The sequence below is a fragment of the Mauremys reevesii genome, linkage group 3 (assembly GCF_016161935.1).
Source record: "Mauremys reevesii isolate NIE-2019 linkage group 3, ASM1616193v1, whole genome shotgun sequence".
Lineage (NCBI taxonomy): Eukaryota > Metazoa > Chordata > Testudines > Geoemydidae > Mauremys > Mauremys reevesii.
Window position 1 is genome coordinate 73466386 of NC_052625.1, and position 13404 is coordinate 73479789.

The 13404-nt window shown below is 43.4% G+C and overlaps 1 protein-coding gene across 9 annotated transcripts in view; it reads left to right on the forward strand.

Moving 5' to 3' along the window:
- PLD5 (phospholipase D family member 5) overlaps positions 1–13404 on the forward strand; it is a 262504-nt gene that overhangs the window by 183098 nt on the left and 66002 nt on the right. For 8 of the 9 annotated variants that reach the window (XM_039531261.1, XM_039531269.1, XM_039531260.1 and 5 more), the window contains one exon: positions 10182–10309. In XM_039531261.1, the coding sequence (XP_039387195.1) occupies positions 10182–10309 (128 nt within the window). Of the gene's footprint in view, positions 1–1200; positions 1239–10181; positions 10310–13404 lie in introns of those variants that run through there. The other variant, XM_039531266.1, reaches the window with a different exon arrangement.

The following is a 13404-nucleotide window of genomic DNA, read 5'->3' on the forward strand; positions in this document are numbered from 1 at the left end:
ACTGTATAAAAAACAGTGAAAGCAAATGTACTGCGGTTTTTGTTTGTCTGTTGTGATTTGTTTATGGGTAGGGGTTGATAAATGCTACATGGTTCCAGAATAGCAAGTTTCAGCCCAGACAATTTTTAAAAGGCAACTGATTCTTAACTAAGGCATAGCAGTCAGATGTTTCTCTAAAAGTCCTTAACTGTTCTGTGTTTGAACTAAGTCTGAATTATTAATCCTCTTGGGAACAGACGGGACATTGAAGACTTTTTTAAAAATTGTATTCCAAATCCAATATTCCTGAAAGAGGCCATAAAGTAATGGTGTAATCTAAAGTTTGTAATTTTATCATTCAGAGTTGTAGTTAAAAGAACATTGTGTTTTTAAGTTAGGCATTCCTCTGCTTTTGCACTTGTCCTCCTTTGAGTGCTGACAGGTCATACTAATGGAGCTTCTGGAACAACTCCAGATCTTTCACAAACAGATAAGAAGGAAATTTTAAAATTGCTGGGGATATAATCCTCTGCCTGAGTCACTGGATTGTGTCCAGTATGATATGTAGTGAATCAGTGTATGGGAGACTCATTTTCTTTTTCCCTGTAGGTGGGTGGTCACCTGCTCCTGCCTGGAAGGGCTCAAAGCAGAGGGCTGTGGCAGAGAAAAGCTGGGCTGATGGGGAAAACAGCCACAGCTGTAGCCAGTGCAATCAGGGCCCAGCTGGCCCTTATAAGAGGGCAGTGGGCCAGAAGCACCGTCAGTCTCCTCTAGCTGTACAGGGAGGTGGGCTTGGCTGCTGGGGAGCTAGAGAAGGTACCTGGAGTGGAGCAGGGCTGGAGGAAGGCCAAGGGAGCTGGAGAGCCCTGGTTTGGAAACCCCCCTGGCTGTGGCCTAGGATAAGGTCAAACAGATACTGGGGTTGCAGGGGACAGCCCAAGGCTAGGTGGAGGCAGCAGGTCCAAACCCAACCTTGCCTGTGATGAGTGGCTTATACTGCAGTCTGTCCCAGAGAGTGGGGGCTAGTTGGTGACTGGTAGTAGCCTATGACTTAGGTGAGGTGGGGATAGGGGGTGGGGGTTCCCTGGGGAGACCCTAAGAGTGAGGGGTTACTGCTGGGGCAGCACCCCATATAACGGGGCACTGGAGTCCAGGGAGGGACGTGGGGGCCCAGCGGCAGTGGGACACCAGCCTGCAGAGGGCGCTCCAAGGCTGGAAAAGAGCTAATTCCCAAGACACCAGCAGGAGGCGCCGCAGGGGTGAGTCCCACACATCTACATTCCCCCTGTGGGAACATTGTTCTGGTAAAATTCTTGATCAGTTTACATTGAAAAGTCGTCTATGCGGTCATTCTGAAGGCTACTTTGTTGTTCTGGCCAAATTAGCATACAACACATAGCTATGCACCAAATGTCTGTCATTGGTAGGGATGGACAAATAGGCTGCTGTTCAGATTCAGAGGGCAGTCCTATTGAAAAGTCACATTATTTGGAAATTGGGAAAACTACGTACCATGATGCCCAGTGGAGTGAGGGAACAGGAGCAAGAACAGAAGAAGCAGAGAGGAGAATTGTGCTTTTAAAAAGTATGATTGTGCCAGTGGTGACAAAAGGGTGCAAAGCAGGTTGGGCACAGGGTAGAAATGGTAATTAACAAGAAACTGAAAATAAAAGTAGCGTTTTTCACACTTCCTTAGTGGTGGCCAAGCATATTGCACATACCAGTGCTCCTTGCATCCCTCCATTCCCACTCACAAACTCCCTGTGTGTCACCCCCTCTGTCTTGCCAAGCTCCCTGTGTGCATCCCCATTCCTCCCATTCTCCCGCCATTCCAGGGGCTACAGGCATCCCCTATGACCCCATAGCAGGATCGTCCAATTTCTGCCTTGCCAGGGGCTCTGTATGACTCCCCATTCTCTTGCATGTCAGGGGCTCTGTGTGTGCCTCCTTCTTCCCCCATACCAGGGTCCTCCATCCAAACACAGAAAGGCCATCAAGTTAAATACAGCCTTGCAAGCATGGCCAATAATTTACTGAAAATCCAAAAGGAGGAAAATTGCATTTTTGTGGGGTGAGGTTGGGGAGAAATTAACTACTGGACAATGATACCAACCAGACTGGAATGGGGATGAGACAGCATGCCTTCGTAATCCTAAATGTACTCTCTGAAGGAACCCTAGCAGTAGGGTGTGCCAAGGAGGGCTTTACAATCTAACTGTGCTAAAACAGGTCAGTAATGTACTGCAGGAGTGTTACTCTTGAGCTCAGTAAATTCGGGGATTCAATGGATAAGGTGTATGGGCTTAGAAAAGTTGCTCTGGGACTAGATATTTCATTGAAATTACTTGTTTATGTCTTTCTCTTTTGAGCAAGGAGAGGAGACTATGTGGCCTCTCTTCTGTCAGTGCCAGGACAGTTACCTACTCTGCTAGGATTTTTGTTGTTTCTGCTACATGGCAGTGGACTCGCATTGGTACTAATGTGGCAAAGGTTCCCGTTGTTGTTTTCATCACCAGGGGCAGCTCTAGCCATTTTGCCGCCCCAAGCATGGTGGCACGCCGCAGGGGGCGCTCTGCCGGTCGCCAGGAGGCTCCGGTGGACCTCCCGCAGATGTGCCTGCGGATGCTCCACCGAAGCCACGGGACCAACAGACCCTCCACAGGGACACCTGCGGGAGGTCCACTGGAGCCTCCTGGCGACCGGCAGAGCGCCCCCCCGCAGCATGCCGCCCCAAGCACGTGCTTGGTGTGCTGGGGCCTGGAGCTGCCCCTGTCCATCACTATTCTGCACTCTGAGGTTCTGCATTCTGCATTGTTCACTGGGCTCATTCATTGCTGGTGCATCTGTCCCCTTACCTTCTGCTTTCCCCAAATACCCCTCCTCTCTCTCTCACATTCCCCTGCATTGTGGTACACAGGACTATTGAAATTCCTTAAGCTAAACATACAAAGATGCAGACTGTCTCACTGTGACACTGACAGCCTGGTCAACTTGTGTGTGACCCATAATAACTTAACCAGAGGCACTGAAGTCAATCAAAACAATCTACTTGTATCTGAGTTTCAAATAAATGTACTAGACTTGAATCTTTAACATGTTTGCTTCTATTGTTAGAGAATCAGGAGTATATGCAAATTTTATTTGTCTGTGTTTACCTACATCTTATTCAGAGTTTAACAATGTGATCTAATTAGCTTGTAGTTGCTAAAATCCTGTTCCTGTCTTTTATTGATTCATTTAATGATTCATTACTGTATTCTATTGACTCAAAGATCAAAGCTGTAAAATACCATAGGAATTAATATTATTTACATTGTCTTCAGCTTAATTCTCTGTGCCATAATGAACTGCCTTGATAGTTTGATTAATTGCCATATGTTAATGAACACAACTACTTACCTGTGTATGTATAGGAAATAGATTAGCTTCAAAGCAACAATATATTTTACCTATTCTTCATCTGAGGAAGGCCCTGCTCTGACAATTGCTGTCAAGAGGCTTGCTTGCTAGACAAATATAAAGAAAGCTTCGGGCCTGACCCTTTTTGTCTCAGATCTTCCTGAACTTTGACAGGGAAAGTCTAAGCCACAATATTGAGGTCTCCAGGTTTACCCTGGATTCACCCTGGAATTCTCATAGAAGGATTTGGACAAACAGCACCTAGAGTGCCATCTCTGCTATGAAACTAACCTAAGACTTTACGCACATTTGTATGTATGCAGACACTCCCCGGGTTACGCAAACCCAACTTACGCAAATCCGAATTTACGGAAAAAGTTCCGTAAGCTAGAAAGTTTTTGTTGTTGTTTTTTCTTTCTTTTTTTTTTTTTTTTGCATAATGGTCAGGTATACGTTCCCAACTTACACAAGATTCGAGTTCCACAAGGCGTTCCTTGCATAAGTCGTGGAGCATCTGTATTGATCTCTTAACTATGTATAACTCTTTTTTTTTCTTTTATTAATATATCTTGGGTTTAGTTAATAAGGATTGGCTGTAAGCTTGTATTTGGGTGAGATCTGAAATATTCATTGACCTGGTAGGCAATGTGTCTGGTGTTTTGGGATTGGTAGAACTTCAAGTATGGTGAATAAGGTTTTCAGTAATCTCTCGCTATATTAGACTTGGCTGTCTGGATGGGAGCCAAAGGCTGGATTACTTAAAGAGGACTGTGTTTTGGCTTCTTGGTAGCCAGTGTGATATTACAGAAGCTGTTTGGCTACTGACTTGTTGATTCTAATTATAGAATAAACCACCACTTTTGGGGGTTGTCTGCCCTATTCCTTGCAGTTTGCCCTGAGTAAGCATTCTCAGGGTGGCCCCTCAAGGCACCACGGTCACACTCATTTAAAGCAAGGATACAGTATTGCTGCAAAGATGGAGAACCAGATTAAGCTGTGGTATAAGCAGATTCAACTTCCATTTAAATCAGTAGGGTTTACATTTGCTTATGGCAGGGCTGAGTTTCACTTTTAGCTAGTGTCAGAAACTATCTCAGGCTGAGTCTGAAGACTTACTCGCAAAGCAGCTGTGATAACAGCAGCCTCAGCAGAAACTCTTTCTGGATTTTCTTTGCAAACAAGACATAGACATAGGTGCTGGAACTGGTTTGACGTGGTTTTCGTTATATACAGAGTTTACAGTTTGTTTCAATGGCTCTCAGTACCCCCTGCCCTATAAAAATTGTTCCAGCACCTCTGGACATAGAAAACTGCGCTATATCTATTACAGGGATGACTTGGCTTAAATATGCTGCGCTGTCACCGAGTGGTATTCTCATAAACATGGTGGGATTCTAGAACATCCATGAGTTTTGCAGTAAGAGCCATGGGGGGATGGCTTAGTGCTCCCTATCTGATTTGGTCCACTGAGCTCTGACGTAGAGCTTGCATTGAGCAGATCCATATAAATGGTGTGGAATTCCATTGTGAACTTATGGTTTATAGCTAATAGTCAGTTGCATGAAGCTAACTTAGATTATAGCTGGCTGCTGGCCTAGATAAAGTGGTGAAATAGCCACAGGTACTGTGGAAATATTCTCTCACAGCATCAGGTCTACTGGATGGCACAAGTTACCTCAGAACTGAGGAGGTGAGTGACTGAGTCTGGATTAGTGACCGTCATTACCTGCTGAGGCCACTCTGAACTGGCCCATTGCTCCCCTCTCCCACATGACAGCAGAAAAAGGCAAAACTTGAGTGGCAGCTATAGTATGCTCCACCCCCTCTATCAAACCCAGGGCTGGGAGGCTTGCTCCAGATGCAGTGTTGACACATCCACAGAGACCAAACTTTCCAGCATTGTAGTCTTTGTAGGAGGTATTCCAGAGGTGGGAGTGGGAAACAGCCATTTGCTGAGAAGTGCTCCTGCAGTGAGCCAACGGAGTTCCTGCTGGAAATCAGCTCAGAAATTAATATTTGTCCAAGTATTACTTCCCTGCCATACTTCCTATCTACTCATTAGACAGGGAAGGAAAGCCAATGGCAGAATGGCTAGTCTAGGGGCTGGTTTGACATGAGACAGAGAAAACCAGGGTCTCCAGAGATGGAATGTCATTTCCCTGTGTGCACTGCTGGGCTACCAGACTGCCCCACTTATTTCCCTTCTACGGGGTTGTAGTGAGGCGGCCTGGCTCCCAGCCGCACCTGAGAGGGCCAAGCCAGAACAGCTGCCGCCGCAGTGGGCAGAGCCACTGCTGCCTGTCCCCGCCCCCCGGAAGTCAAGGGGCGGGACAGGAAGTATAAAGGCCTGGCCCCAGTGCTCAGTTGCTGCCCGGCGGCCGGAGAGGACAGACGCTCCTGACCGAGCTCCTGCTGGACCGAGCCTTCCCCGAGCCGGTACCCCGAGGAGCTGCCCGAGCGTCCCCCTTACCCGAGTCCTGAGGAGCAGCCCGACCTAGCCAGCCCTCAGCACGCCGAGGAGCCCATGATGTGGGACCCCGCTACGGACCCCAGAGATGAGCAGGTACCCATGGAGGGGGAGATGGGAAGTAGCCCGGGGGTAGCTGACCCCTGTCTGGCTACCGCAGATTTCGAGCTGATGTCGGTGTGTTGCAGTCAGGACCCCACCGACACAGCAGCAGACTAACTGCTGCTGTTAGGGCCCCGGGCTGGGACACAGTGGAGTGGGTGGGCCTGTGTCCCCCCTGCCACCCCACTCACGGGTGGCAGTCTCCCCCTCACCCCAGCGCTCAGGCATAGAAGTCTGGACTCACCTGTTGGGTGTTTGCTCAGCTCTTGCCTAAAGGACCTGAGCCTCTGAACTATTGTTGTTGCTCAGCTCCTGCCTAAGGACCTGAGCCCCTGGACTGTTGTTGCTCAGCTCCTGCCTAAGGACCTGAGCCCCTGGACTACTGTTTGTTTTGCTCAGCCCCTGCCTGAGGGTCTGAGCCCTTAGACTATTGTTCGCTGCCCCGCCCTGACCTAGGGCTTGGACCTTTGGAGACTGAACTGCTGGTTTAGGCCGTGTTGTGAGGCGGCCTGGCTCCCTGCTGCACCTGAGAGGGCCGAGCCCCAACACCGGACATCTACAGGGGTCTAAAACCTCTCTCCCTTGAGCAAAGGGTGTAGTGGAAAATATGTGAGAAATCTTTGCAGAGTTTCAAACATACCTTCTTCACTTCTGTGGCTTTTTCTTCAACAGGGGGACAATCTGGCCAAAAGTATACTATGCAAAATCTTGAGGGATATACATATCCACCATACTTTTAAGTGACAGCACTATATGGCTCTTGCACTGGTATGTAAGTAGTTGTGACACTGACATTGCAACGGATGCTGTATCTTCAGTGAACCAAGGCTTTTATGATTGACTGTTAGTAGAATCTAGCATTCTCTGGGCAATCAACCCTACAGATTCTGTCTTCTGATTAAACTTTGTAGACCCACCAGTTTTGATAACAGAGACTGAGGTAGAATACTGAGATCTATTATGGCTAGCCATATCAATCAGTCCAATTTAATTTCCTCAGGGGACATGGACCATGCCTGAGATGATGGATTTTCTTGAAGATCTGATAAGACTGCTTTGAGAGAACATCTGAAGGGCTTGTAGAGAACAGGCTATTATCCATACTGATGAATGTTTCCTTTCATCAAAAATTAAGGTCTCATTAGTAGTCCTTGTAGTAGCTGATGATGATAGATGCTTTCGACAGATGACTTTTTTTTTTTAGATTTACTTGGAGATACTGTCTGCTCTGATTATGAGTTGGCTGTTTTCAATTGAAAGATTCATTGGCAAAAATGTGGGTTACAGTTTTTTAATAGGATGTATTATCACAGACCGTCTTATACCACTGCATTCACTGATGAGTCAGTGGTTGCAATTAAAAATGATATTTTAAAGTGATGGGCTCATGCCATCCAATCTTCTTCCATAATTCAGAGGGATTCAGATCCAGGGTTTTGGCTCAGATCATTACAGAGCTCTAATATTTTATAGAGTTTAGCACAGCTTGGTAAGATATTTCCTGTTGTAAACATGGCACGCAAAGTTTCTGCTCAAGGGATCTGGGGCAAAAATCAGTACTTGGTCCTGCTAGTGAAGGCAGGGGGCTGGACTCGATGACCTTTCGAGGTCCCTTCCAGTTCTAGGAGATTGATATATCTCCAATTATTATTATTATTTTATTTTCAAGCAAGTCTGAAAAAACAATTCATTTGTGAAGAAGTAAGTAGCTGCTTCAGACCAGTGTTTCCTCTTCCAGATCAAACAACATTTCATTTATAACCTACTTGGTGTGTGTGTTAAGCTATTTACACCGCTGCTTAATGTGGGAAATTGGATATCTGCTAATTCACTCTAAATTGCTTATGTTAAAATTGATTAGATGAAAACTCCATTTATAATGAAGAATTTCCAAAGTTTTACCACTTTGCAGTGGTGTGTTTCTCTTAGCTAATTGATTCTGAATCTCCATTTCAGATATAAGAAAGTTATTGTTTTTGCTTTGTTTTTGCCAGAAACAATTTAACACCTGCCCTATTGCTTTTTGTTTGCCCTCTGATTTATACACAGAATTAATTCTACTTGTTAATGCACATACTGAAAGTCAGCAGCATGTTGCTGCTCTTAAAGTGCTCAGAAAATAACTGTGCTTCCAAGCATAGATGAGAATGAAAGGTGACATGCCTGGAAGATTCGCAGATGAAGTCCAGGTTGCACAAAATGGAATTTTGGTTAGAGAGCTAAATATTTGAATTGCTCAAAGCCCAGTGTGGCCAACTCTTGTGACTTTATCATGAGTTTTGTCGTATTTGGTGTCTTTCTTGATCTCTCAGCTCCTTGAATCATTTAATTAGGTGAGATTTTACTGTCATTCCAAAAAATAAGTTTCTAACACTGATGCATAGAAGTTTAAAAATGTGAAAGTGTCAGAAACCAGAAGTTAAGTGACATTAATCCAATATTTATTATTTTTAAAATATCTCATGATTTGAAAATAGGATGACCAGATGCCCTGATATTAGGGACTTTGTCTTACATATAATCCTATTATCTCTCTCCCCTCCTCCCCCATCCTGATTTTTTGCATTTGCTATCTTGCTCTCTATTTATTTGAAAACAATCTTATGATTTTGGGGGGCCTGATTCATGATTTTCGATTGTTTTGGGTTGTCAGTACTGAAAGTCCAAGAATGTGTCCTAGGGCAGGCATTCTCTACTAAGACTGGTGGGTGGGGAGATAAGAAAACCAGCACTACTGCCAGCCTAAGGCCTTGTCTACACTGGCACTTTACAGCACTGCAACTTTCTCACTCAGGGGTGTGAAAAAACACCCCCCTGAACGCAGCAAGTTTCAGCGCTATAAAGTGTCAGTGTAGATAGTGCACCAGTGCTGGGAGCCTCGCCCCTCATGGAGGTAATTTTTTAGAGCACTGGGAGAGATCTCTCCCATCACTGGTGCCGCGACCACACAAGCCACGTTAAAACGCTGCCGCATCAGCACGTTAGCGTTGCCAGTGTAGATTAGCCCGAAGTCTGTGTCTAACTTACTGTAACCTTTGTAACTCCTCAGGCTGCAGTAGCATGCTGTGTGTGGGTACACATCCCTGTGTATGAGGAATGACAAGTGGATCTAAATTGAGCTCCTTCATATCTATACAGGTTTCAGGGATCCTGCCTTTCATTCTACACACACACACACATAGCTTCTTCGGTGTCCAGGGCCTTCCATGCTTGGGTGTGTGTATTTGTGTGTTGAAGTGAAGAACCTCCACAGAACATAACAATAGGGCAAATGATCTCACTGTGAGATATTTCACTGTATTTGGCATCAGCAGATTAAACTGAAATTTGAAATTTGTAAAAAGACTCTATAAATATCCAAGAGACTTCTTCAGTTTCCTGAATTTTGTCTGACACTTAGCTGGCAGTTTGTCAAAAGTATATAGATTCCTTAGTCTTATTCAGATTTTGGTTGGAAGTTTTTAAGTTGCTTTTTTCTGAGTGTTCCTTATTGGGTTGGCTTATCTTCTTTAGAAATGCATTTTTCATACATGAGACAAGTTTTTTCCACTAACTCTTACACATTTTGCAAAGGTCCACATACTTCTAAGTTGGTACATAAACAAAAATAACAAGGGTTTTTAGCTTGGGCATGTAATATTAATGAGTGTTTTTTGTTGTGAACTTTAAAAATGTTAATATAATTCATAACCTGTATGATTTAAGACATGAAACTTTAAAACTTAAACTGTTTTTGCAAGAGCAGTATTGGAAAAGCAACATGACATAAGGAAACCCAATGATCAGTCTGCTCTCCCCCCAAACATACTCTTTAAGGGTAAGTGCAAAGTCATGTCTCCAATAGAGTACATGTCTGTGTGCTGCTCGGAGCAGGAACTGGCAGTTGTGCACTGTTGGAACTCTATGCAGCTATAACAGGAGACAAAATAGGTAAACAATAGTAATGTGTTGAGATGCCACCTGCTCTTGTTTATTTGGGATATTTGGTAGGTTGAGCCTATGCTCACTGAACTCATCGATAAGCACAGGAGCAGGCCTAAATGAATAGGGCAGTAACGTGGTTTAAAATAAAATTTGCAGACTGCTTTAAAAGCTATGATAGTCTAACTGATGTCAGCTAATAGTTTGGTTACTGGAATGCTTAACTGTTACGCGTTCCTCTTTGTTGCTTGTTGCATGTACCTTCCATTCTTTTGGACAATGATTAATTGTTGTGTCCTTATTGAACTCCTAGGTGCAGAAGTGCTGTATATGAATATGACTGCTTATAATGAAGGTCGCCTTCAATCATCATTCTGGATTGTTGATAAACAGCATGTATACATTGGAAGTGCCAGCTTAGACTGGAGGTCATTGGGACAGGTAATTTTACTGATAAATGAAAACTCAGATATACTTTATACTTTTAATGTAGATCTAAACCAAAGAAAACCATAGTAGAAAAATATATCTTGCTTATTATTTTTAAATATATAACTTTCTATGGGGATAAGAATAAATAGGTACAATATTGTGGCTATTTTGCCTATATGGAAGACTGTCTGTCTTACTGTAAGTCATACTACTTTGCACAGTGAAACTTGCCATTAACAGTCACTTAAGGGCAGCAGTTCCTCCTAGAAGAGAAGTAACTAAACCACAAGCACATTAAATCATACTGGAAATCTTGGAGTTACATTGCATCAAGCCTGCAGTCCTTACTCAGATAAAACTCCCACTGATTTCAGTGATGAATTTGACTGAGGAAAGAGTGCAGGTACAGGCCCATTCATAAAAAGTTGGAAGATCATCTGTTGGGATCCATAATGGAAGCTCTGCTGTAACATTTCGAGCATGAACCAATTTTGTTAGTTTCTCAAGTCTGCAAAGTAGATAAAGTAAAACTGAAATTGGGAAGTTCATTCCCAGATAGTGAGTCTGACCCTGAAAAAATTCAATGTGTGGAGTTCCTGATGATTTCAGTGGAAGTTACATGCACAGAGGAATTGTAGCATGAGACCCAGAGTTTGTATATGTGTTAGAGCCGAAAAATACAAAGCATATAAATCAGCACCTCTTCATCAGTATATCAGTGCTGTGAACTCCCTAATTTTGAGAGAGACTCTTTTTTTTTAATTATTTTGAAGAAGCAACATGTTATTTACATAGCCAATCTGTGTTCTGAAGGTATCTGTAGTAAACTGTTTTTATAGTCCAGCTGTTAATGCAACTTTTTTTTTAGTAGTTGTCTGTTGAAATCATAAAAAGGTAGTACATTTTTTCTGTGTTAATGTGAGTTTTACATGCAAATTCCTGTGTGTCAAGAATAGCAAAAATGCCAATATTGATTGTGTACCTTTGCTTTCTATTGGTGGAACCAGAATTGCTCAACTGTGTGTGATTGGTCCTGTACTTTTTAAAAGCTAATATAGATTTTCCTTCAGCTCAAGAGATAGGGGACTGTGCTTTTGGAGCTAGGTGGTCTGAATTTATCCCCACTGTCATCCTGGAGCTACAGGTAACCATGATGTGCAGCATGGTTTAAACTAGAGGTTCTCAAACTGTGGTCCATGGACCACCAGTGATCCGCGAGCTCCATTCGGTGGTCTGCGGATAGTTCCCTCTAATCTGCATACTTGGGCAGCAGCACACGAGAGAATGAAGGGCCACCCACCTAATTTGTGGAGGTGCGCAGGTGTGGCTCCACTAATTAGGTGCCTGGACCCCAGAGAAGATGCACATGTAAGGTGAGGTGGTGCCCTTTGGAGGGAGCAGTGGCGTGAAAAGTGAGAGTGGGGGGAATTTGGGATGTGCAGGGCTGCAGCTGCTAGGGAGGGACTTTCCTCCTTCCCAGTCTCAGCTCTGTGGCTGCTGTGGCAGGAGAGACCCGCCTCCTTCCCAGCCCCAGCTCGGGGGCTGCTGAGGTGGGGGAGAGACATTAGGAAGGTAAGACTACTGATATTAAAATATGAGTTGTGTGCTTTTATTTGTAGAACAAAAAAAGTTGTTTGTTACATTTTTTATATGTTCTCTGTATGTATATATCTCCTCACTATAAGTTCCATTCTATGCGTCCGATGAAGTGGGCTGTAGCCCATGAAAGCTTATGCTAATATGAATTTGTTAGTCTCTAAGGTGCCACTAGTACTCCTATTTTTTTTAATAGCACTTTTATCCAAAGCGCTTTACAATAGTTAGCTAACAGTACAAACAACATTTGGAAAGATCATTAAGTGCTCTGCCGAGACCCTCAGCAATTTTCAAGTGGTCCGTGGAAAAAAAAAGTTTCAGAATCACTGGTTTAAACCACAAAGTCCTAGATGGCCAGAGATGTTATAATAAAATAACTTGCTTTCTAAATATGTTACTAATTATGGGCATAGTGTGTAACAATATTTGTATGCAAGGTTGACTAAACAGTTCATGCTGAAATTTTCCAGGCTTGTGTTGATCTAAGGGGTTGAATGTTTGAACAAAAATAGCTCAACCACTTGAGTAACTAGAGTGAAGTAAATATACTTTGCCATTATAAAAAAATGTTTGTAACCTTTGTTTTTAAAACAATTATAGTGCATCACAAGTTTGTGGTAGAAACCTTGCCAGAGACTTAATTCCTAGGTTGCAGATCTATCTTTTGGTGACCCAGTGAAAATTCCAGCCTTGGGGCTGTTGTAAATTATGACAGCTGGGAACAGCTCCCTATGGGCTGTCATACTGCTTGGGATTACTGACATGCAAAGTGTGCTGGCCATGCTACCAGCATGCCCATATACAAATGGGAGCCTAGACAAATCCTGTGAGATGTGGAATGTGGAAAAAAAGGATGTGTCTGGGTCAAGGATCTGGCCCTCTATCCTTTTGGATCCCACCTATTGTGTTTTCTAAGAAAACACAAGGAAAGAATTCAGGAGCAAACAGAGACTGGCATCTTTCTGGAATCTTCTTTGGAATTAACAAAGGATTAGCTTTTTGACTAATATTGATTGGAGAGATTATATGAACTGCCTCTTAAAGGATAACTTTGAGCTATTCTAAATGAGGTAAGGAATCTGAATATTTTTCTGAATTGTTCATGTTTATCTTTTCTGTATGTAGTATAAAGCAATAGGACAAGTTATTCCTCTGTCATAAGCAAAATAATTCAGATCTGTTCACAGCATAGTTAATTGTATAGTTTTAACTATGAGGGACCCACCAAATGTGAATCTTGAATAACAGTCAAAACAATGAGTGTAGAAAAGCAGCATATTTATTACTCAGTATAGCTGAAGGTGTCAAAGTGACATTGTCAGTGACTTCCATCACAGACACCACAGTCCCCTGTCTGATCAGACTGATCACAGTGAAGTAATCCAAGTTCCTGTGAAAATTCAGATTATAGTTTGGGTTTTTGTTGTTTTTTTAATGTCCTGGCTGGAGCCAGATTTATGTGGGTCTGTGTTTCAAACACATTCCCTGACCGTTCATCTTACCATGTG